A 26,067-nucleotide genomic window follows, 5' to 3' on the forward strand; every position below is an offset into this window, starting at 1 on the left:
AGGAAGAAACCTGCAAAAAACAAAAAAGCACTATGAAGATTCCTAAAAAAAAATAACAGCAGCAACTTTTTGCACACAGATGAAATTAAAAATCCCCAAAAAAGTTGAAGGTAAACGGGCTCTGGAATTGTGTGCGCTCTCCGTCATTACCCATGAGGCTTTACACACTAGTCTCGACACTCGGCGACTGTCGCCTTTGTAGTTTTGCTGGCGAACATCAACTTCTTCTCCGTTGTTGTTTCCGGTTGCGGAATTGAAGTTTAATAACACCTCTGGTCGATTGATAGAAAGGATTGACTGGATTCAGCGTCATATTCACTAGCGATTACTCTCTCCCTTTTGCTGACTCCATGGCCGTAAGAAATAGCAGGGTTCTCCTTGTTTGCAAAATTAGGGTGAATTACACATTACCCTCTTTTAATTTTTTTTTTTTTTAATATCTTTCTAATATTTCAATTTTTATAATATACCCTCAATCAATAATTTGGGTTAAACGGGGTTGATGCTTGGAATTGGGCTGCAAGGGCCTAGATAGAAATTTTTGGTCCATTATGCCTATTGGACATGGCACAAGCTCTTAAACTTAAGAAATCTTGTTCATGATAATTTCAATTCGGAGGGAGTAAGGCCGGCTCATTGCTTAGGCAAATGGAACACGATCCTTTCCAATTCAAATGAATGGGAGAGTATCTAGTTAGTTATATTTGAAGGTATTTTTTCTTTTCACTTTTTGATGAAAAAAAGATGCATTGAATCAGTGGCGGAGCCACGTTGGTGTTTGGGAGTGCCACAACGATTTAAAAAAAAAAAAAAAAAAAAAAATTCTTCTTCCCTGCTCTGTGGCTACTTGTTGGCACGACATGGCACCCCCAACATTTTTTTTTTTATTTATTTTTTCCGGCTCTGTGGCCCAATCTATTAAAAAAAAAAATTGTTTCTTTTCTCCCCCCTTTCTCACGCTTCTTTTGAGTTTTCCCCCTTTCTCTTCTCTCTCTCCCTTAGTCCCTCTCAAACGCTCTCTCTCTCCCTCTCCCTCTCTCTCTTTGACGCTCCAACTCCAAGCCATAATCATTGATAAATTGCATTTGTAACTTGTAAGAGTAAATGTCCAGAGATCTGATATCAAGTGGGTTTTGTATCCTTTGTTCCCTTAAAATTGATTTAGGGTTTAGTTTATGCATTTAACCTTGATTTCTTAAAAACATTATCTTCTTTCGGTTTCAACACATGTTGAACCACAATATTATCACCAAGCTATTCAGCATTCATGTTGGCATGAAGCAATGTAAGCTGAAGGGCTTGTGTTTTTTTGTTAGTTTAGTTATACTATATATATATATATTCTTTTTCCATACAAAAATTCTAAACTTATATATACTTTATATTACGTCAATTACTTCCAAATAAAAAAACACAACCGGTCCATTGCCAAACTTGGCCACCCTATATTAAACCTTATACATATGTCACTCACGATTATTTTTTTACTAATTTGAAATTTTGTTGAGAGACATTTACCATATTTGTTAAGAAATCATAGCGGTGACTAGCTTCTTTTTTTTTTTTTTTTTTTTTCTTTTTTATATAGAAAAAGATTGAATATATATCATATATCAAATCAAAGATAGAGCAGATTGCTCCATCAAAATTACATCACAGATACAATTAGATGATCCCTCCAACCAAACCTTATTACGCTCTACCCACGGGACAAGGTTTTTATCGTATTTATTTAATTGCACATTATATGTGACACATTTATAAACAACAATAAACCTTTTGGGTGCACAGTAAAACGCCCCTTATAGGCGTGCATCAAGTGGAAAGAAATAAAGCAACTTCAACAAGAGTGGGTCGATTTGGTGTTTTGTCTTCAAATGGGAGGAAATGAGTTTCACATAAATTATCATGGTTGTAATGTGAATTTTAGTAGTTAGATAGACTCTTACATGATAGTGTATATTTTAGGGGAAACTACCTTTTGCCCCTATGAACTATAACGCATTGGTACTTTCCCCCCATTAACTGCCAACTGTAATACTTTGCTCCCATGAACTACTATTTTATGCCCAAAACCCTCTTCCGTCAATCAAAGCCGTTAACTCAAACAGTCAACCAGTCACTTTGCCCCCATGAACTACAACGTATTACCATTTTGCCCCCATGAATTGCAATGCATTGTCACTTTGATCGTCTAAGTTAACGGCTTTGACTAATGGAAGGGGTTTTGGGCACAAAATGGTAGTTCATGGGGACAAAGTAGTACAGTTGGCCGCTCATGGGGAGAAAGTGTCAAGGCGTTGTAGGTCATGGGGGCAAAATGTAGTTTCCCCTATATTTTAATAATTAGTGTGGTACATACCACGTAAACTATTACATTTGTTTGTAAAGAACTTTTAATAAAAGTTGTAAAACCCTTAATAATATACAATTTCAAAGAATAGCACAATGAAAGAATGGCATGTATTATTATTGAGAAATGATTGTTTACATTCAAAGTGCATCTTGAGTGCATTTCTGCTGAGTTGGCATGCTCTATTCAATATTAGTTTTTTTTTTTTTTTTTTTTTTTCCGAGAAATGATATTTTTTCATCATTCGTTTATCTCTCATCCATCTCTATTCATATATTTTTTTAAAAAAATCCACCATTAAATGTGGATTCTATAGATTCAATTGTAGATTTAAAAAAGAGATGAATGAGAAATAAACTAATAATATATATGTCTTTCTTTCTTTTTTCATCTTCTTACTTAAAAGTAGATTGAACATGTCAACTCAATCAAATCGTATGCAAAATGGATCCCAAAGTGCAATGAAATATTTATTATTATTATTGTTGTTTCTCGATAACTTACCCAAAAAAAAATTATTAACTATTCTTTTTTTTGGCCAAGGTGAGAGAGGTTTGACCAAGGATTGATGTAGGTGTGCGGTAACTGTCGAGAAGGAGTGAGCTTGCAACCTATGATTCAACAAATAGATGTGATACAGTTAAGGTACTTGATGAAATGACTCAGAGAGACAACGGGCAAGGAACTAGCATTTAGACCACTAAGGATAAAGGATATTAAATCCTCATTTTTTGTTGGTTTGCCAATGGCAGTCAACTGATTTGCCCATTTTTTGGCAGTTCTCAAATATTTAGAACATGACTTGGAGCCTTGATTTAGACTCTGTAGTTAGTGTTTCATATGAGAAACTCGTAATCGAGATTCAGATGCAAAGCAGGTCTTCAAAGCACTTCACACTTGATTTGAAGAATTCAAGCCAAACATGGTGGTCAGCACAGACTCAGAAAGAGTAAGATTTAGCCAACAAAGGAGAAATTAATCCTTTCTAACCCATAGAGAAGAATCATGGCTATGTACACTTTTGCCTTGCTCATCAGTGAATCTTCATCAAATCTCATCATTCAAATATATTCTAACAATTATTGCCCTACTCTTTTAGTTTGGTATGTTGTTGGAGAGCCCACCTCATTTTCGCTAATTGTAGTTATCTGAGATTATGAAGAAAAACAACGATTTTCATTGAGCTCCAATCAAATTTTAAACGAGCTCGTGTTGAAGTAGATTTAGCAAAATTATCACAAGATCCTTGCTTAAGAAAACAAATTTGCGATTATCATTCTAGTGATAGAAACCAAATCACTTATTCTGTTAACTATATTTTTTTGATATTTATTTAACTTTATTTTTTTTATTCATAAAATTTGTTTGCCTCCCCTAAATGAACATCTTGGCTTTGCCACTGCGGGCAACTATTCTATAATATTGATGTACAGTCTCAACCAATATTTTAATGATCATTCTTTACTAAAAAAAATAAAAATGATTCAACAGTCACATTTGAATTTTGAGATAATTGTTGACATGGGAGAAACTAGAATATTACGAGGGGGAACAAAACTAAAAAATTAAAAATAAATTGACGGTTGATTTCATAAAAATAGATAAATAATATTCAAACTACTGATAATAAAACTAAAAATAGATAAGATAGATAATTAAAACTCTTAATTAAAATAGATAATTGTCAACCCACGTCATATATATATTATCATATAACATATCAATTCTTATTAACTTGTTCATCAGAATCACCAAAGTCTTCAATCCAAGTACTTTTGTAGGGTACTTTACAAGAGGGCATATTAGGAGGGGGCAGGAGCATACTCGTCTCAGGTGTGCCGCCATCCTTCACTATCGTTATAGTGCTCATGCCCCACGTAAGATGTCGATCCAAATGGCAGTGCCAAAACCATACGCCTGATATAAATTAAAGCATCCAATGTTAGTACTTAGTGTAAATGTTTGTATCGTTGATTTTTGTTTTCTTAATTTAATTTTTTTCCCAAAGTTAAAGAGCTTAATTACCAGGATTATTTGCTTTGAATCTGATGGTAACCCATCCATTCTTGGAGACTCCTATAGTATTCACTTCAAGTGGATCGACCAAGTTATAGGTTTTGGGGTCAGTCTCATTATTGAAATTGCCAACACCTGATCCAACCACGTAAAAGTTATACCCATGCATGTGCATTGGATGAGTCGCTGATGCATTCAATACGTTAGTATCTTGAAAAGTTATTTCCACTTGTTCATTGTAGTTTAAAATCTTGACTTTGGTCCCCGGCGTCGGTATTGTAGTATTGACCGGCAAAAACTTCTAAGTGAATTGAAGTTATAAAAAACTGGCGGCTAGTTTGGAAAATCCATGGTGTAAACTCCACTCAAGTTCCTACATGCTCATATTTTGAAATAAAATGTTAGCTAGAGCAAATTCTAATTAAGTAGACAAACAGAAGGAAAGAAAAAGATAATAGAAAAATACCTGTAATAGGCAAGCAATATATCAGTACTCGGGTTTAAAAAACTTATGTTGTTTAAGCTTGAAGCAAGCTTATTTCCATCTACCCCAGAACATGATGCATTTGGACAGAGAAACTGGTTCATAGCAATTGTGATATACATTTTGGTAGTTATATTTAGTGGAACGTTTACTGGGTGATCTTTGCTTGCTAAGCTCCTAAGGCCGTCCAAAAATCTGTTTGCAGCAGTAAGGGCCATGTTGGATGGAAGGCTGGAAGGAAAGATAGGATACTCGGGTGCTGTATGGTTGCCACTGTACATAAGAATGGCTGTAGCATTTGTTTTATCATATAATTGATATTGTGGCATGTCATCATAATATTATCTTATGGCAACGTAGTAGTGGCTCAAAGACAGGTTTGTTGTTACCAAGACGTCCATGGTTTGTCCGGAGCAAATCATTAAATAATCTCTGACTACGGGTTTTATGTAGTTCCCATCCATCCCGACAACTGTGAGGCTATGGTTAGCAATTGCAAAGAAGAGTTGTGCATTCATGGCTGCATATATTAACTATCCGGACAAGATATGTTTTCCCATAATCAACCACCCAACGGTACGTTGATTCTGTAACAAGTAACAAAAACCAAATATTTTGGTCCTTAATTATTTGAAAAATAAAAAAAACAAATTGCTATGATTTCATAACAATTTATAATTTTGTGTACCTTGAGAGCATGGTAATAAGTCTCCCGGTTGGCCATTGATGACATAAGAATCTGACTCCAGGGTGTCTGCTCCGATGGCGAGGTCCTCGTAAACTAACTCGTTAACGTCTCCAAGAAACCAAGATCCTGCATTTACAACAATGTATATATGTACGTGGTATAAGAAGTGGTATGGTAAAAGGATCGGATAAAGTTTTTCTAAATTGGGTTAGAGGAAGTTTCTCGATATAGACACGTGTCTCTTAAGTAGGAATGACAAATTATAACAAGAGTCGAAAACCCAACACAAACCTAACATCAAATTGGTCTTATATTCTGTCTCGACGTGAACTCAATCCAACGCATGACATATGGGCTAACAATTTTTGACACAATCCTACTTATCTGACACGTACCCAACACGACGCATTTTAGGATTCTTTAAACTATATATATAGATACCATTTGACAATTACTAAACATATATAAAAGAAATATTCCAAATGCTTGCTAGCTAGATATATAAATGATTCATAAAACTTAATATACGTACCGAGGATGAGAATCTCTTCATCATCAGGCTTTGGATAAGGATAAGTTGTTCCTTCAATGGGATAAATAACAATGGCACCATGAACACTGGATCTCGTCCAGTCACTGTGGGCATGCCACCAAAGAGTTCCTTCCTCAGTACTAAGAATGACTTTGTACGTAAAATTTGAACCTAGTTCTCTTGGACATTGTGTGATATACCCTGGACCATCTGACCAGGGATTTCTCGGTTGGCTGATTTCATGCCTGTGAACATCATATTACATTTATTTATTAATTATCAATGTGTACGAAGTTATAATAGTCGTTCAGGAATCTAAAATTTGTGATTTAATCCCTGAAAACGTACAAACACATGCATCTTTATCCCATGCTTTTCAAGAGTTATAAAACCCATTATTTTTGTCATTAATTTGTAATTATTAATTAATTGTTGATTAGTTAATTATATAACACGTTTATTTAAGTTTAAACCAATTATATCAAAATTTTAGATTGAGTATAATATGAAATTATATATATATATATATATTCTGGTAGGTGCGTCTGAGGAAAGTTGGCTCTATAAGTAGAACCCAAGTCCATGCTGAAAGTCACACATGCAAGACAAGAAGTAGTTAATTACAATTAGCGAGTGAGTATGGGAGTAAAGAAGATGGGTTTGATTTTTGCTTTCAGGCTTTTTGTTCTTCGATGGGCTGCTGCTTCGTACGGCAGCCGAAGACCACCATTATAGCTTCATTGTAAGTGTCCACTAGGCACTAGCTACGATGTTCACGTTATGTTTGCAACTTTGATATATATAACGTTATGTAATTGTCCGTTTTGATTGCAGCTAAGGGAGTCGCTCGTGAATTTCACAAGGCTGTGTGGCCAAACAAAGAGCATGTTTACTGTAGAAATAGAAGGCTTACCCGAATGGCCTGGCCCTACGATTCGTGTTCGTAAAGGCGATACGGCATATATCAATGTTCACAATAATGGAGATTATAATGTCACTATTCACTGGTACTAAAAACTCTCTCTCTCACTCTCTCTCTCTCTCTCCTGTAACTGCATAGTCTGCATGCTACGCGCGCAGTTTTTTAATTTTTTTTTTAGGGGGGGGGGGGTTGTGGGTGAATAATTTTTATATTTTCTAGGGAAAGAAAGAGTACATTTCACAATATACATGCAACGATCGATGGGAAGCTTTGGGTCGTAATGGAATTAATATATGCAATATTGATGAACTCGTGGATGATACCCATATCAGTCCTAAGGATTAACGTTATTTGTCCAAAACCATAATGATATATATATGGTATGAAATTAAATGAAAATATCATGAAAACTAAAGAATAGTTTGGGCATGACATTAATTGACAAGCACGGAGTGAAGCAACCAAGAAATCCATGGTATGATGGTCCTGAGTACGTCACACAGATGCCCATTGAACCACAAACAAACTTAACTTATGAGGTTATATTTTCAGACGAAATGGAATACTTTGGTGGCATGCCCATAGTGACTGGTCACGTGCCACAATCCATGGTGCCATTGTCATCAAGCCGCCAGAGGGAACCCCTTATCCATATGATACATAGCCCGATGGCGAGCACGAGCTTGTACTTAATTGGTATAGCTTAACTAATGGCTAGCTAGTTATAATATTGAAGATTCTCATATTTCCTTTAGAAAATTAAATGCCGAGTTTATAGATGCATATTGAATTAATTAATTCTTCATTTAATTCTATTGTGCTGCAGGAGAATGGTACAATGGAGATGTCATGGAAAATATCGAAGAGGCCCTGAGAACCGTTGTTGATCCAAAAATGTCAGATGGATATGCCATCAATGGCCTACTAGGACATTCAGATGCTTGCCCCGATGGTAAGATTATTAAACAATGAAATATATGGTTTCCTGGTGGTTAAAAGTTAGTTAGCTAGTTTTCTCACGTCTATGAAATAAATTGCTTGTCTAATTCATATATTATATATCATATCATATATTGATGTTGCAGATCCAAGTTATCCTGTATTAGTCGAACACGGCAAGACATATCTTCTCCGTATAGTGAATGCGGTGATGAATGAGGAAATGTTCTTTGGAATCGCAGACCACGCGATAACAGTTGTGGGACAAGATGGTGCATACATTACTCCCATAACCGTCGATTACATAATGATAACCCCAGGACAAACAATGGACGTATTGCTCACAGCAACCCAGGCACCCAGTTACTATTACATCGTTGCTACTCCTTTCATGGACCACAGTCTGCCTGCCCCATTTGACAAGAACAACACTTCAGCCATTCTTATGTATACAGGGGCTACTCCTCCGACCACTATTCTCTCTCCGTCCCTTCCTGATTCCGGCGACAGGGATGCTGCAAGCAACTTCACAAGTCAAATAAAGTCATGAACCTGGTTGATGTGCTGACAGACGACATCAAACGCATTTTGATAGCGGTTTCTGTAAACCGACTACCTTGCACCGATCCGAGGATTCGAGGCAATCTGCAAGCTTGAACAACATAAGTTTCCTCACCCCAACCACTGATATACTTCATTCATACTACTGGTACGTACCTACGACTGCACCACACTGTTTTTAGTTGTTTCTTGTTTTTCTGTTTCCTGAAGATCCCTTCCCACTTTAATTCTTTTAATTGGATTTTTATTAAAGTGTATAATTGCTAATTATCATCCACAATTATTCACATGTGCAGACGGATTTTAGCTGATATGATTAGGATTTAGGGTGATATATTTATAATCGTTAAATGTTCCATAAATCATGCACGCACGCACCTACTACCAAGCAACATGTACCTGGAGGCTGGAAGTATCACTAATTTGAATAATAACTCAATTGCTTATACCGAAAATAAACTACTTTTAAAATCTTTATGCTTATGCATTGGCTTACCTTTGGACAAAGATTTCCCGGCTATGCCGCCCGTGCAGTTTGACTACACAGGAGATGAAGCGGCTAATTATGAACTCCCAAGCGTAGGAACCAAGGCACTTATAATAGATTATGGGACAAACGTCGAAATAGTGTTCCAAGGGACTAATGTTGGGAATACAGAGAATCATCCGATGCATCTTCATGGTTATAGCTTCTTTTTGGTTGGGACGGGTGATGGCAATTGGGACCGTGACGATATTACAAATTACAATACGACATATGCACCGGCAGTTAACACCATCGGAGTTCCTAAGAATGGATGGGCTGCCATTAGATTCAAAGCCGATAATCCTGGTACTACCTCTCTCTCTCTCTCTTTTGTCTTTATCTCCCAGCCCACTATATATATATATATTTGTGAATGACATGGCGATGTTTCTCAGGCGTTTGGTTTAAGCACTGTCATTTGGAACGACATTCGAGTTGGGGTATGAGCGGTGTTATCATTGTGCAGAATGGGGACAGCCCTGACGAAAGCATTCTGCTACCCCCGCCTAATTTCCCAGCTTGTCCTCCTAAATAGTTATGAAAAGATTGTGCTTCATCCTTCAATGTCATCTACGAAATCAACCTTTAATTTCAATGTCGTTTTTTTATGATTTGAGCAGTCGTTTGAATTGTTTCCTGTTTTTGTTCTTGTTGTTTTCCTCCTTGTGAGCATTGATTCGTAGACACTTGAATAAAATAACTTTGGAAATCCTCTCTCTGTTGATCTTATATTCAAAATTTTCTCTTTTCATCGCTAAGCTACATATAATAGAGGGGTGTCCCTTAGTCGCACGAGCAATACTCTTTCTTTCAACTGTTTAGGTTGAAAGAGGTAAAATAAAGTGAATAAAAATAGAAAGTAAATAATTCATTGAGTAAAACATTTAAATAGAGTACTACAACGAAAATTCATACTCCTAAAAACAAAGACCCACTTAATTACTATTAGAATAACACGGGCCATTAAGTAACTAAAATTAAAGGACTCAACGAGCAACATGATAAACTAACAAATAGATAATGCTCACTAGAACTAGGAACACAGACACACTACTCATGTAGAAAAGTGTGAGTTCTATAAGTTTAATGACTAGTTTTTGGAAAGTTGTATGAAAAAAGAAAGCACAGAAGAAAATCGTTTAGACTTTCTCTTTTATCAATGTGACACAATGGCCGTCTCGAGTATATATATATATTATAACGTTTCCTAATTCGGGTTGGAGTAGGTAATATTCAGGGGCGGAACTACGTACAACAATAGGGGGACGAATGTCCCCCCAAAGTTTTTGAAATTTTCATTAAAGTAGATATATTTTATATATTTACTCCTTAAATTTAGAAATTTGTCCCCTCAAATTAATTTTTTACTCTATTGTGTTTATCTGCAGCAAGGCTTTCTCTTTCTCTTAAACTTTTTCTCTCTCACACTATACTCAAAGACTTTCTCAGTTCTCTTTCTCTCAAACTCTCTCTCTTGGACCAGACTCTATCTCTCTTAGACTAGAAAAGTCTTACCGATGGGCCATGATTTGTTGTGTCCTGTCACCTGTGTCTTGCAGTTCATCTGAGTGAGAAGTCTTGTTGTTGATCTCATTTCTCAACAAAGAGCTGCGCGCAGGCTGCTCATCTCATTTCATTTCGAATTCTTGAAGGAAGTCTTGAAGGATTGAAATATATATATATATATATATATATATATATATATATTATTCATTAAAAGGCACACTTGCAAATTGCAAGTTGCAATCTTGCGGAATGCAGAGATTCCTTGCTATTAGCCTACGTCCTATGTGGACTGCATGGGATAGAACTTAGTGGCCAAGTAGGTCGGGGGGTGTGTTAGTGGCTTAATTGATGAATTAGAAAAATAAATAAATAAATAATAAATATTAGCTTTGTGGGTATGGGTTGTATCATACTATCACGTGTGGCTTAGTTCCTAAATATTAATCGAATTTGAGATTTGATCATAATTCATATTAAAATTAACATTTGACGACTTATCTTTATTATTGGAAATTTGCAGCATTGTTTTGGAGCGTATTGTTGTTGGGAGCAAATTTGCAGCATTTTTTTGGAGCAGTATTGATAGTATTGTTGTTGGGGGCTTCAAGATATTTTGTTAGGAGAAACAATTCACACTCGAACATACCATTTTTCTTAAATTCTATAGATTGTGCTTAGTTTATATTGCTAATAATTTATGTTTTTGTGTTTTTGAAATGCATAAGATTAAGATTTTGAATAAGTATTTACTGTATTTTGATGTAGAAAAATTAAACAAGTTTTATTTTTAGCTTTCATTGTTGTTAATTAACTTAAATATTTGATGGGTTTAGATTCATTAATTTATTTGGCATTCTTTCATTTGTTAGTGGTAATAAGAAAACTATAATAAAATTTTAACAAAAATGACTTGTGATTTACTATGAAATTATATCTTACCATATGTATCTATGTATTCCGTAGGTGTTATTATGGTCATGCCCAGGTAGGATAGCCACAATTAGTCTCTTCGACCTAACCTTTTAATTAGAAAAAAAAAAAAAAAAAAAAAAATTCATCCCCCACACTCAAAATCCTGGTTCCACCCCTGCCAGGCCACCTTTTTTTTTTTTTTTTAATCAAATACGGGAAAAGGTTACAAGGGTCTAGGCCACCTATTTATTCTAGTGGAATTAGGATAAAAGACAATTATTGACTAAAGGATGACATAAATCTACTAGTGCTACTATGAAAATAAACTCTTTCTGCCAATTGATCTCTCCGCATGTAGATAGTCTTCATGTAACTCAAGTCCTGACCAAAAACACGACAATAAACATAACATGGTTGTAGATAATGAACTCTGTACTCCATCATATTCTGTATCTATGACCCAATTAAGTAGTAAAAGCTAAATAGAACTACAGAACCTAATCAAGTCTTGTTTGGTTCGGCATAACTTCTTCATCCGACCCATCGTTGTTTTGTATCCAAGATTTTAAGGGAACTTTACAAGAAGGCATGTAAGCAGGGGGCTGGCGGATGCTTGTCTCACTAGTGGGCCCATTCTTTACTATAAATGCAGTGTTCATACCCCAACTCAGATGTCGATCAAAATGACAATGCCAAAACCACACACCTGCGAAAAATCATTCAATGTATTAAATAATCAAAGGAATTTGAAAAAAGAACAAGAAACATGCAAACAACAAGAGTAGAAATACCTGGATTATTTGCAACAAATCTGATGGCAAGCCATCCCTTCTTAGGAACTCCAAAGGTATTCAATTCTGGATGATCAACTAAATTAAACCCTTTTGGATCTGTCTCATTATCAAAATTACCAAAACCTGTTCCAATTATATAGAAGCTATATCCATGCAAATGCATTGGATGATTTACCGAGCCTTTTAGCACGCCAGTCCCTTGAAAAACTATCTCCACTGCCTCACCATAGTTCAACACCTTCACCTTGGTCCCTTGCCTTGTTAATACAATGTTTTCGGCCGTCATTTCATCATCTGTAAAGTTATAGAATGAAGGGGGGTAGTCGGGAAAGTCTGTGGTGTAAACTCCATTGATATTCCTGCACAATAGGTTTAGGCTTGATCATATTTTTAAACAAATTAACCGGCATATATATATATATATATTTGTTAGCAATGATACAATATTTGCGAAATGAGGAACAACCTGTAGTAGGCATGTAGCACGTCAGTACTTGGGTTGACCCAACTTATCTTATTTAAAGTTGAAACCAATGTTTCATTATCATGCGCTCTCGTACAGATTGGACAGTAGAGCAAATTCATGGAAACTGTAATATACATTCTCTCAGTTATGTTGAGGGGGACATTTACTGGGTGGTCTTTGTTTGCTAAGCTCCTTATACGACTGGTGAAGGTCAAGGCAGCCGTGAAGTCCAAGTAAAGAGGAAGTGCACTTGGAAAGGAAGGAGATGATGGGATAGTATAATTGCCTTTGTACTGTAGAATTGCAGTTGTATTGACATGGTCAAATCCGGTAACAGAGGCGTCTTCGCTTGAGTATTGTCTAGTAGCCATATAATAGTGGCTGAGAGGCTGGTTTGTTGTGAGCAAGACATCCATTGTTTGTCCCGGGCTTTTCATGATGTATTCTGTGGAAATGGGTTTGATATAATGTGCATCCATCCCAACAACTGTGAGATTGTGTTCAGCAACTGCAAGGAAGAGTTCTGCATTCATCACTGCATTGACTACACGGAAAAGATAGGTTTTCCCATAATCAACCATCCAACGATGTGTCGTTCCTGCAATTATTAATTAAGATGGTCGTCGAATCTTAGTCCAACGGCTAATTTGAAAGATGAAAAATACTACAATTAATTTTATTAGGCAACAAAATATATATATATATTACAATTTTATTCTTCTTTATTCTTTATGTTCGAATATAAATTAAAGGGAAAATGTATGATAAATCCTTTAGTCAGCCATTCAAAATTTTAATATCCTTAAGTTCTTTTTTTCGAAAATTTAGTTCCTGGATCAATTGAAATGACAATAAAATCTTTGCCGTTAAAATCTTTTAACAGACGTTAAAGAAATTCAAAACGCATCTGTTTTACTCCATTAAAATATTAATTTTTTTAATTAATTTAGTTTAAAAAATTAAATCTATAAAATAAAAAATAAAAAATAAAGGGTGGCCAGGGGGGTGCCCAGGCCCACCCGTGAGGAGGTTAAGGAGGTGGCTGTGAGACCTCCCATCTCAGATGGCTGCATGCAGGAAACACCCCAAGTGAGGGTAGGCAGCGGAACCACCCTCGGGGTGACTCCACTTGATGAGCCACCCGTGAGGACAGGGTGACCCATGAAGCCACCCACGACCCCGTGAGATGGCGCGGTTTCCACCAAGTAAGGCTGGAAAGGGGTAGCCGCCGGCCTGTAAAGGGAGATTCGAGCAGAACACCCCGTAGGATGGAAGTGCCGGAACGACCCGCACGGTGGAAATAGAACCGCTGACTCGCTTCAGGAATTTGACGCCGGCTCACCACTGAGATTTTGGTATTTGCAATGGGGTTAATTTGGTGGCAGGGGGGTGGCGGCGACCCACTTAATTTTTTTTTTTTGAATTTATTTTTTAAATTAAATTAATAAAAAAATTAATATTTTAATAGAGCAAAATGGTGCGTTTTGAATTCTTTAACGTCTGTTAAAAAATTTTAACGGCAAGGATTTTATTGTCATTTCAATTTATCCAGAGACTAAATTTTCGAAAAAAAAAAACTTAAGGATATTAAAATTTTGAAAGGCTGACTCAAGGATTTATCATACATTTTTCCTAAATTAAATTATTAAATTCATTTATTTCTATTTTTTATTCTACCTAAGCAGCTAAGTTGCTAAAGACATACTCTCGGAGCAAGGACAAAAATCTCCTTGAAAAAATTCTAAACAGATAAATATCACAATTTTATGCGGAATTAACGGATATTTATCAAAGCAAACAATCACCAAAATATAAACAATCACACACAAAGATTTTGGTGACAAAGAGGAAACCTTTTAGAAAAGGTTCTAAAAGTAAAACCTCTCCGGGGCAGCCAAACCCAGGAAATCACTATCCAAAGATTATCCAGAGATTACAGATACTAGGAACACTTACAACCCTTTGCAAGACCTTGACTCTGTAAGATCGACAAGCCTTCAACTTGTCTCCTCGCTCACAATCTTCTTCAACGTGATTCTCCTTTATCGGACCTTTCCGATAAACTTCAATTAAGCACACAATCAAAACTAACACAAATTCTCTAAGAGGAATCAATTTGGCTCACAACAAAATAATCACTCAAGCACAGCCTCACACAAACTCTCTGGGGGTGAAAATTCGTATTCTACAGATCTATAGAAATCTATATATATAATACCAAGACCCCTAGTCTAATTAGGACTCAATTACATTTAAATTAAACCTAGCCTAGTCTAATTAGGACTCAATTACATTTAAATTAAACCTAGCAGACTACGGGCCGTCTGGACTGTAAATGGGCTCGTCCGGACAGGCTCTAGGGCAACATCGCTTTCTCCGTTCTTTTGGCGCGGCGTGTTCGGACGGACTTGCAGACGGGGTTGCAGACGAGGCACTCGGCAGAAATCCCGTCCGGACGGCTATGAGTCCCATCCGGACGCCATAGAGATTTGGCACACTTTGAATCCATTTTGATCACCGAACATTTAGCCAATAATTAAAACTAACAAACTCCCCCTTTGGCAATTTCAGGGACAAAATCAATTGGACGAGTCACCATCCTCTCCCCAATTTTATACTCCCCCTTTTTGTCACAAATTGACAAAAGGTATCATGTTTCCTGAAACACTCAACACAAAAACATCAAGGCATATGTGGAATAGGAAAAACAATAACCAAACACTCATGATCACATATATGAAAAGACATGAAGAATTTGTGTGTAAGCCATCCAAAGAGAAAAATTTTCAACTTACAAAATGAGGAGAAAGTTTCACCATCATGAGGTTTTGACAAGTATATCAAATCAAAAGTCAAACCTTATCATACTAGGGCCTAGCTACTCTCATCCTATACATTTCTCTTTGTAAAACATTTTGCACAAGTTTGACACAGTGAAATAAATTCCTTTTGGAACATAATTTTTTGATTTTATTTATTTCACTATTTTGTTTATTTTTCTCTTTGAAAAAGTGTCCTTAAACTTTTGGTGCTTATCACAAAAGAGAAAGCAGGAATTTTTAAGCCCTAGGTTCAACTAGCATATGGTCAATTTGAAAAATATGACTAGTTAAGAACCGCATATGGTTACCTAACAGACCTCACAAATAAAGTGAAACAAAACCTCAATTTAAGCTTAAATGTGCACAAGAGATAAAGCATAGGCAAAATGTACCACATAAGCTCAAGTTTTAGGTAACTACAAAAACAAGTCCATTGACACAAATTTTCATCTCATGCATATTAAGAACATTCCAAGACACAAGGAATTAAATTCATAAAAAGCAACATGAGAAATTAAGGAACTATCTAGGTGCATAGAACAAAATAAAGAAAAAAAAAAAAACAACCAAAGTAAAATATTTTTGTCTTTTTGTTATTTTTCACAAAAGAAATGCACACAAACAAAACACAATTTCAAAACAAAATAAAACAAAAATGCAAGGAAACAAGAAAAACAACATGCTCTAGGATATGCAAAGATATGCAAGAAAATCAATCCTAGGCATTTGGGTGACTCACCTAACATAAGGTGAGATCATCACCACTCCCCCTTAAGGGGTGAATGGTATCATCCTTTCTAACCCAAACTTGAGAAATCTTAGGTCTAGACTTATGACTTTGCTCAACCTTATCTAGCCTAGATAACACTTCTCTCATCATTATGATCAAACCTTCACTTTCTTTCCTAGAATAGGAATTTTCATTTATATGCACATGAGTTTCAAATTAAAACAGTGAGGTCGAATGTGACCCTCTTTGCCACAGTGATGACATGTAGAGATAAACCTTTGAGAAGGTAATTTCCTAAGAGGATGCACGACTCTAGGTGTAGGGTAAGATGCATGAGGCTCAATGTAGATTTTCTTACCTTTCTTACCTTGAGGAGTCGGAGCAACTACTTGCTTTTCTTCACTTGAAGATTCTTCTACTTTCACTGGTTTAACAAAAACAGTTTTTGAAGTAGAAGCACGATTAGAAGACAAAGAACCAGTCTTATCAAATCTTAAGCCAGATCTGTCGCTAGAATGCTTTTGAATATACAACATTTTATCAAGCTTTTCACTAGAGAATTTACTCAAATGATTTCTAGATGCAATCAGATCATTTTGAAGGGATTTATTTTTAGCAATTAACACATGATTTTCAGATTTGAGAGTATTGTAAACAACATGTGAATTACTCAAAGATTTCAACAAATTATCCATTTCAATCTCAAGATTCTTAAAATCCTTAACAATTTTCAAGTTAGTATTTCTAAGCATAGAAAACTTTTCCATTAAATTGTTAAAGGAGTTTTGAAGATCATTAACCCTATTTGATTCATTATCAAAGGCTGACTGAACATCTGATTGATTAGAATCATCAGAATCATAGGATGCAACAAAAGCCATATAATTAGGAGTTTCTTCCTCATCGGTGTCACTCAAGGTAATATTGAAGGGTTTTGGTCTTTTAGCTTATTACTCTTGAGATTAGCACAATTATTGTGAACATAACCATAGCCAGAACACTCATAACATTTTGGACCACGTGGGTCTCTTTCATTTCTTTCTTGAGTACTTCCTTTTTGTTTTCCAAATCTCTTGGAAATTCTATGTTCATTCTTATAAAACTTTCTAGCTATCAAGGCAAGTTCCTCATCATCTGGTGATTCCTCATCAGATAACTCATCAGAGTTCTTCCTAAGAGTTCTAAGGGAAAGATCCTTATTTTTCCTAAGTTGAGGCAAAGAAAACTCTTAAGTTTGAAGGGCACCAACTAACTCTTCTATCCTTATGGTTTCCAGATTAGTGCATGACTCAATGGCTGTTACCTTCATTCTGAATCTTTCAGGGAGTGATCTCCTGATCTTTCTAATAATCTTAGTGTCAGAAACTTTCTTTCCTAGATTTATCATGAAATTTCTAATTTCACTAAGTTTACCAAAGAAATCATTAAATGTCTTATCCTCTAACATTTTAATTTTCTCAAACTTAGAAACTAACATTTGAAGTTTTGAAGCTTTAACAAGATTTGTTCCTTCATAAGTAGTTTCTAGGATCTCCCATTCATCTTTGGCACTATCACAATTTGAAATTCTGGAGAACTCAGTTTGTGAAATTGCCAAGCATAGAGCATTCATAGCTTTGTCATTTGCCATACAAGTTTGTTTTTCAACATTAGACCATTCAGCTGTCGGCTTATCTGGAGCTTTAAATCCAGATTCAATGACATGCCAAACGTCTATAGATTTTAAGAAAAATCTCATACGGAACTTTCAAAAGCCATAATTTGATCCATCAAAATTAGGCACAGTGTTAAGGGTTTGAGACATCTTAAACAAGAAACAAAGATCACACTCAGGAATTTAATCCTTCATGGAGTGAATACACTCTGATACCAATTGAAAAAACTCTAAACAGATAAATATCACAATTTTATGCGGAATTAACTGATATTTATCAAAGCAAACAATCACCAAAATATAAACAATCACACACAAAGATTTTGGTGACGAAGAGGAAACCTTTTAGAAAAGGTTCTAAAAGTAAAACCTCTCCGGGGCAGCCAAACCCAGGAAATCACTATCAAAAGATTATCCAGAGATTACAGACACTAGGAACACTTACAACCCTTTGCAAGACCTTGACTCTGTAAGATCGACAAGCCTCCAACTTGTCTCCTCGCTCACAATCTTCTTCAACGTGATTATCCTTTATCGGACCCTTCCGATAGACTTCAATTAAGCACACAATCAAAGCTAACACAAATCCTCTAAGAGGAATAAATTTGGTTCACAACAAAATAATCACTCAAGCACAGCCTCACACGAACTCTCTGAGGGTGAAAATTCGTATTCTACAGATCTGTAGAGATCTATATATATAATACCAAGACCCCTAGTCTAATTAGGACTCAATTACATTTAAATTAAACCTAGCCTAGTCTAATTAGGACTCAATTACATTTAAATTAAACCTAGCAGACTACGGGCCGTCTGGACCATAAATGGGCTCGTCCGGACGAGCTCTAGGGCAACATCGCTTTCTCCGTTCTTTTGGCGCGGCCTGTTCGGACGGACTTGCAGACGGGGTTGCAGGCGAGGCTCTCGAGAGAAATCCCGTCCGGACGGCTATGAGTCCCGTCCGGACGCCATAGAGATTTGGCACACTTCGAATCCATTTTGATCACCGAACATTTAACCAATAATTAAAACTAACACTCCTGGTTCACCGTTTATGGTATTAGCAACAGAATGTGGCAAGTCATCACCGGTTTCTATGGCCTCATCCACCAATTCCTTCAAATTTCCATCGTACCAGGCCGCTACATGTTCAACAAAACTGAATTACGTGTACTGCCTTTTTGCTTTAGTCACAAAGTTTTATTCACCTCATAAGTAGATAGAAAGACGTGTATATTTGCATACCGAGCACAACGATCTCTTCTTCGTCCGGCTTGGCAAATGGATAGGTAGATCCAACAGGCGGCAAGATAACTATGGCGCAATGAACTGTGGCACGTGTCCAATCGCTATGAGCATGCCACCAAAGGGTTCCTTCCTCGTCAGAAAATATTACCTCATACGTGAAGTTTGATCCAGGTTCAATGGGACATTGTGTAATGTATTCTGAACCGTCTGACCACGGATTTCTTGGTTTCTTCACACCGTGCCTGCAATGGCATTATGATACCCAATCAATAGAATTAATTTCTTTCTCTTTGAACCACGACAAAATGTTAGAAGATAGCCAAGAAACCAAGGGTATGTTTGTTAATGCATGTTTAGTAGGTGTTTTTTAGTTTTAGTTTGAAAATAAATAAATAAATTCTCCACATGATCATCAACTATATATATATATCATGTTCTCTTTCATTATGTAAACCTTGGCGCGCATGTTAGGATGAAGATCGTCCGATGGGACTCAACAGAGGAGGGGGAGGGTCCAGCAAAAACTTTTATCTGAGAGGATGCATAGGACAAATTAAGCTGGACTGCGGGCTTTATTGACTAGCTAGTCTGAATCAAGGCGACAAAGTCTAGTTATTTTGTGTTAAACCATTCCTTTAAGGAAATTGTTAAAGGAAATTAATCTTTTCAGATTTTGTGTCACCGATGTGAAAGGAACAAGAGGAAACACCTCCAGGACTCAGGAGAGATGGATGGACTCATCAAACAATACATGAGGGTGGGCGGCGGCGGCGGAGTCGCATGTAGGCAAGTGGGATGTGACCCCACAAACTGTTCAGATTTTGGGTTTCCTTTTTCATTCTTTTTTTTTACTCTACTTTTAAGTTCTTTTTATTTTTTTCCTTAAAAAAAAAAAAAATCAATAATAGGATATAGATCACAAGCACGTGTAAATCTCTGTAAAAATCTCTCCTGCTAAAAAGGTATGATTGATTTTTTTTGAAAAAAAAAGGTATGACTGTACGTATGAATTTATCTAATATTCTTAAATTAAATCTAAGAATTTGCTAGTTGCTGCCTTGCGGTTGTCTTTTTAGCTAGGCTTTTAAGACATTATAAAACAGATTTAGTAACGTAGTTCTTACCAGTGAATAGTGATCCCATAGTATCCTTGGTTGTGAACATTAACATACACCGTATCCTCTTTGTAAACTCGAATTACTGGCCATGGAAAACTGTCATTTACAACTAGTATGCTCTTCGTGTTGCACAGCTTTGTGAAGTTTTTCTCTTAAAGCTACAAAACAAGAAAAGAACATTTAATGATGCTGATTTATTATTATAATGTGTTTCAAACACCCATTATTCTCAGCCTGAAATACCAAACAAAAAAAGAAAAGAAAAGGAAAAGACAATATCATGGACACCCGCAAGTGATGGTTGAATAAGCAAAGGACATGGTTGCCCACTAGAGGCTAGGAAAGTGGGAAGGACTTACAACAAAGTCATAGAAATGGACATCGCCAGCTTGAACCATGCAAAAAGAGTAGTGTCCAAGAAGAAGGAAAATGCCCAGAAACACTAACCTCGTATGCATTTTCTTGGAGTTCAGTTTCTGACTCTCCTCACCCTTGATTAAAGGCACTCTTTTGTTTCATACATATGTGATTCCTCTTGATTTTTGAGACCCACATATATAATAACAATCTTGATCGTTCGAGATCTTCTAGTACAAAGTATAAATGATGAACCGTCAAGATCTTCTAGTAAAAAAGTATAAATAAAATATAAACCTACCTAACATTCTTGTTTAAATAGTGAAATCAGTCATTAATTAAACAATCAATTTCGATCAGCAACTAACTGCTGGAGATGTTTTAGAGAGCAAACTGCGTACCTGCTTAATTGACTAATCATCCTTTTACGGGTGCTTCCAAAAATAGCTCTTAGTGCTACTTGTTTACTCGGATACTCTATTTTTTCTAAGGGTATGATTTGTTAATTGCATATGAATTTGGGTTAGATAGAGCATTCTCGTATCCCGCTCTCTAAATTTACTCCCTATTTTAATTAAAAAATATCTCTTTCTATTTTAACTACTAATTTTTCAAATTGCGCACCTATCTTGCTCTTCTAACTAGAGATCCCCACTTAAAATATATTTTTGGAAAAAACTCATATACTTTTCTTAAACTACCATCCAATTGATAATATCACATTCAAACTTTCAATTGGAACAATGTCTCTCCCAAAGCTAATAAAAAGACAACAATGACACTAGATGTTTTTCAAGAAAACAAAAATACTTTAATAAATCTAAAAAAAAAAAAAAAAAAAAAATTCTTTAAGAAAAAAAAAAGGAAAAAATTTTAAATTTCCATACCCTAGTTTTTTTTTTTAAATAGTTTTTAGTATTTTTAATTTTTTTAATTTTATTAAGGATATTTTCATTTTTCATAATTGGGGGAGACGTGAGCAATATTTTTTGGTAGTTTGGAAGGGTACGTGGACTTCACCCTAAATTTTTTTTAATAAATTATTTATTGTTGGGAGGAGAGAGAATCATGAAGAAATAGAATGTTAAATTTATAAGCATTTTAATATTTTTGACTCCAGAAAACAAGAATTTTTTCACAATAAAGAGCCGAAAGAGAATGCTTGTAACCATTTTTTTCTCTCTTTTGTTACATCCTCTATTAAATAACATTTCCAAGTGCCAGCTGATTTGTGACTGTCAATTTTCTCTCTCAAACTAGCTTTGGACAATTTTGATCCTATTCCTAGCTTTTTTGTCCTCAAACAATGGCTCTAAATTACCGAAAGTGAAAGCATTAACAGCTGTTTGGGTCCTGAAAAAGCTCGACTTTTTGTGAATATATAGCTAGTGTGGTAAAACTGTATTTTTTTTTTTTCTTCTTTTTTACGACTTAAACCTAATTAAAGTTCTCAACTTGTTATTCACGTGCTGTTTTGCGCAACTAATCGTCAACTCCTCGGCTTGCCTGGATCCTGGATTAAGGTTGACAACCACGTGAAAGAGAGGAAATGAGCTGATGATGAGAGAGTGAGGAAGATGAGTGTTGAATGTTGAGCGTGAGAAATGAAGAAAGAACAAGGCTCACACTTTCTGACTTGTAAAAATGCAATGAGACCACGAGTGAAATAAAATATTAGAGAGAACATGGGCTGCAACTATAATAAGACACAAACAGCAGTTGAGAGAAAGTGGATTTTGCTTTAATGTGAGAAAAAGTCAAGAAACAAGGAGTATAACACGGAGAGTGCTTTTTTCTATTTGTTTGTTTGTTTGTTTGTTTGTTTGTTTTTTTTGAAATAAGATGACAATTTTCATTAGAAAATCAAATTTAGAGCACAAAACTCTAAACAATAAGAGCAAACTGCTCTGAGAAAATAGTGTCAAAGATACATAATGGAATTTCTTCCATCCACAGCCTATCCATTACTTCCCTAACTGCTTCCTTTCTAATCCATGAGCTGCATTATTTTGGGTCCGTTTCACATGCATAATGTCCCAACTTCTAAAGGAACCCAAAAGCAATTTGATATCAGCTCCAATCTGCCCAAAATGACACCAGCTCTCACCCTGTTCCATGATCATAGTAACCACCTGCAAAGAGTCACCCTCAAGAAGAATATCTTGCAAGCCTAGGTCCCTACTGAACTCCATTGCCTGTTGTGCCGCTAAAGCCTCTCTAACCACAGGCTCCTGATATGAACTTAGAGTTTTACTTTGAGCCGCATGGACCCTACCATGATCATCACGAAACTATAAACCCAACTCCCATGTGCTTTAGTTCGGGATTAAACCCAACATCCCAATTAACCTTCAATATGACAACAGGTGGAGGTTGCCACAACTCTTGTCTTTCTACAACAGTTCAGTCACCATGAGTAGCCTCCGAGGACTTAACTGGCCTACCAGAACTCATGAAGAGACACCTCTGCATCACGAACGAGTTTGTTAGGATGAGAAAACTCACCCCCATGTACAAAGGAATTTCTGCGAAACCAGATGTTTCTTTCCAATATAGACCAAAAAGCCAACTCCCCCTGACTACATCGCTGGACCAGAGCATCCCATACCTCACGAAATTCAGACCCCTCCAAATGAGCTTTATGAATTTTTCTGTCGCAAGCCCCCAACACATCCTGAGCAGCTGGATAGTCCCACAGTACATGCCTCGTCGATTCTACCTCTTGGGTACAAAAATACAGAAAGCCTCCTTGAGTACCCCCCTTTCGTAGTAACTTAACCTTAGTAGGCAATATATTACTGCAGGCTCGCCAAAGAAATGTTTTAACAGGGTTGGAAACTTTAAGACTCCAAATTTCCTTCCATGATGAGTCATTAGCCCGGGAATTAGACCCTTCCCCAATGAGCAGTGCTTTCTTATCATGTTCAATAAAATAGGCACTACGAACAGTGAAAAAACCGGTCTTAGTAGCTCTCCAAATTAGTTTATCCTACTGATTGTACCTATTAAGGGATATATTATAGATAAGGTTAGCTTCTTCCTTACTGAATATAGATTGAATTAAAGGGGCATTCCACTCCCCCACCCACATTAGGATCAATAAGCTCAACTACTTTAGCATCAAAAGGAAGAATACTGCAAGGGGATTGAACCATAAACGTAGTAGGTTGAGGAACCCACTTGTCACCCCATATATGAACCTGCTGCCCATCACCAATGCGCCAATACAAGCCCTCCTTTAGCAAATCCTTATTCTAAAAAATACTCCTCCAAGCAAAAGACCCCCTATTACTCTTTGATGCTTCTAGAAATGTACATCTAGAATAATATTTGGCTTTGATAATCCAACCCGCCAAACTGTCCGGATTTCGCAACAACCTCTAACTTTGTTTAGCTAAAAGCGCTTTGTTAAAACAATGAATATCCCTAAATCCTAGTCCTCCCTCATTCTTTGAGCTACCTATCTTCTCCTGTCGCATCCAATGTATTATCTTTTCTTCATTCTTGTGCCCCCACCAAAACCTTTGCATAAGACCATTTAGATCATTACATAGCTTCTTTGGGAGCAAGAAAATACTCATGTTGTAAGTCGGAATGGCTTGAAGAATAGCTTTAATAAGAATCTCTTTCCTAGCTTGTGAAAGAGACTTCACCTTCCAATCCGAAATTCTTTTCCTCGCCTTATCAGTTATATGTTGAAATTCCCTAACACGGGATTTCCCAACCAACACTGGCAACCCCAAATAGTTATCATACCTTTAAGAGGATGGAACATCCATCAAATTTAGAATAAGAGCCCCAGCCTCGGCACTAGTATTCCTACTAAAGAAAATTGCCATCTTATCTCTGTTTAACCTTTGGCCCGAAGCATTTTCATAACATTCCAAAATAAATGGAAGGCGCTGCCAATCAGATAGTGTAGCCTTGCAAAAGAAGAGAATGTCATCAGCAAAGAATAAATGGTTTAATCGGGGCCCTCTTGGAGAGGTTGGGACCCCCTAGATATCCATTCCTTGAAACTAAGAACCTCGGCACACAAAATAAACCTATAAGGGGACAGAGGATCCCCTTGCCTAATACCACTTGTTGGGTGAATGCACCCTACCAGCTGCCCATTTACAATAACTGAATAAGAAACTGTGCTCAAACATTTCATAACAAGTCGTACCCGTCTTTCAGCAAAACCCATCTTCCTCATTACCTCCTCTATAAACACTTATTCCACTTGGTCATAAGCCTTACTCATGTCAAGTTTGAGGGTCATATAACCCACATTTCCCCACATCCGAGTGTGCACGGAATGTAACATCTCATATGCCGCCAAAACATTATCTGAAATCAACCTTCCCAGGATAAAGACACTTTGATTTTGAGAAATTATTATGGGCAAAATATTCTTCAGTCAGTTAGCAAGTACTTTGGATATTATTTTATAACCCACATAACATAAGCTTATGGGTCAAAAATCAGTAACCTTGCTAGGTTTTTGCTTCTTCGGGACAAGAGCAATATGAGTGAAATTCACAATTTCCTCCAAAGCACAAGAATTAAAGAACTCAAAAGAAGCATTACATACCTCAGGACCCACAGAGGCCCAATTGTCGAGATCAAACCACGCTGGAAACTCATCAGGGCCGAGTGCTTTCAGTGGTGCCATTTGGGCCAAAGCAGTGCTAAACTCCTCAGCCGAAGGCTCCTTGAGAAGTTGATTGTTCATTGTCTCAGTCACCGTGCTTGGAAAACCCACAAAACATTCATCTATTCCATAAGGATTTGAAGTTGCAAAAATATTCCGAAAATAATTCAAAAATGCCTCATCAATTAGTTCCAGTGTTGAACGTTCCATCCCACCCTCATCAACTATGTATGAAATATGATTGGCCCGACGTCGTTGATTCACACAAGTGTGATAGTAGCTAGTATTTTGGTCCCCATGCTTTAGCCAATGCTCTTTAGCAAGTTGTCTCCACTTGAGATCTTGCTGCTCCGCCATACTTGCCACTTCAGATTGTAAAACTCTCACTTTGTTCAAATCTAGCACTCCCTCAGCCTCCTGAATTAATCTTTGAGCTTCTATTTTTGCTGTAATAGAAGCCTCTGTTGGGCTTCTATTAGCACGGTTACACTGTATAAGAGCCCTTTGACTACGGTCAAGCCTCCCAACCACATCATGCCATGTTACAGGCTCAACAGCTTTTGGACTCCACTCCTTTTTAATCACCTCTTTGTAGACCAATTGTTTGCCTCACCTCACATCATATCTGAACCTAAATGGTGGCCTTTGCTGTGCTATGTGTTGGAAAGTGATAAACAAAGGAGCATGATCTGATGTACAAGTAGCTAAAACATTTACCTTTACCTCCCGGAAAATATCAAGCCACACAGAATTCCCCAATGCTTTATCCAAGCGTTCTTTTATAAAATTATTGTCATCTTGCA

General features: G+C 36.5%; 1 protein-coding gene and 2 pseudogenes across 1 annotated transcript; 1 reads left to right on the plus strand and 2 right to left on the minus strand.

Annotated features, from left to right (window-relative positions):
• Window positions 1-4,073: 4,073 nt before the first annotated feature.
• On the minus strand, window positions 4,074-6,469 carry LOC132181843 (laccase-14-like; annotated as a pseudogene).
• Window positions 6,470-6,712: 243 nt separating this feature from the next.
• Window positions 6,713-9,556, plus strand: LOC132181844 (laccase-14-like; annotated as a pseudogene).
• Window positions 9,557-11,936: 2,380 nt separating this feature from the next.
• LOC132181845 (laccase-14-like) lies at window positions 11,937-13,280 on the minus strand. The gene is made up of 3 exons (XM_059595074.1): window positions 12,700-13,280; window positions 12,231-12,592; window positions 11,937-12,145 (listed from the first exon to the last, which is right to left on the minus strand). The coding sequence occupies exons 1-3, from the start codon at window positions 13,278-13,280 to the stop codon at window positions 11,937-11,939; spliced, it is 1,152 nt and encodes a 383-aa protein (XP_059451057.1).
• Window positions 13,281-26,067: the final 12,787 nt, after the last annotated feature.

This window comes from Corylus avellana, chromosome ca5 (genome assembly GCF_901000735.1).
Source record: "Corylus avellana chromosome ca5, CavTom2PMs-1.0".
Taxonomy (NCBI): domain Eukaryota; kingdom Viridiplantae; phylum Streptophyta; class Magnoliopsida; order Fagales; family Betulaceae; genus Corylus; species Corylus avellana.

Bases quoted from the DNA above. Each gene is read 5' to 3' on its own strand.
- LOC132181845 (XM_059595074.1), bottom strand. From the start codon at position 13,280: ATGGTTGATTATGGGAAAACCTATCTTTTCCGTGTAGTCAATGCAGTG. The intron at 12,593-12,699 runs GTTGTTCCTCAT...CCTATTGTGCAG, and splicing joins GTGCTACATGCCTACTACAG to GAATATCAATGGAGTTTACA. The intron at 12,146-12,230 runs GTATTTCTACTC...GATTTTTCGCAG, and splicing joins ATTTGTTGCAAATAATCCAG to GTGTGTGGTTTTGGCATTGT.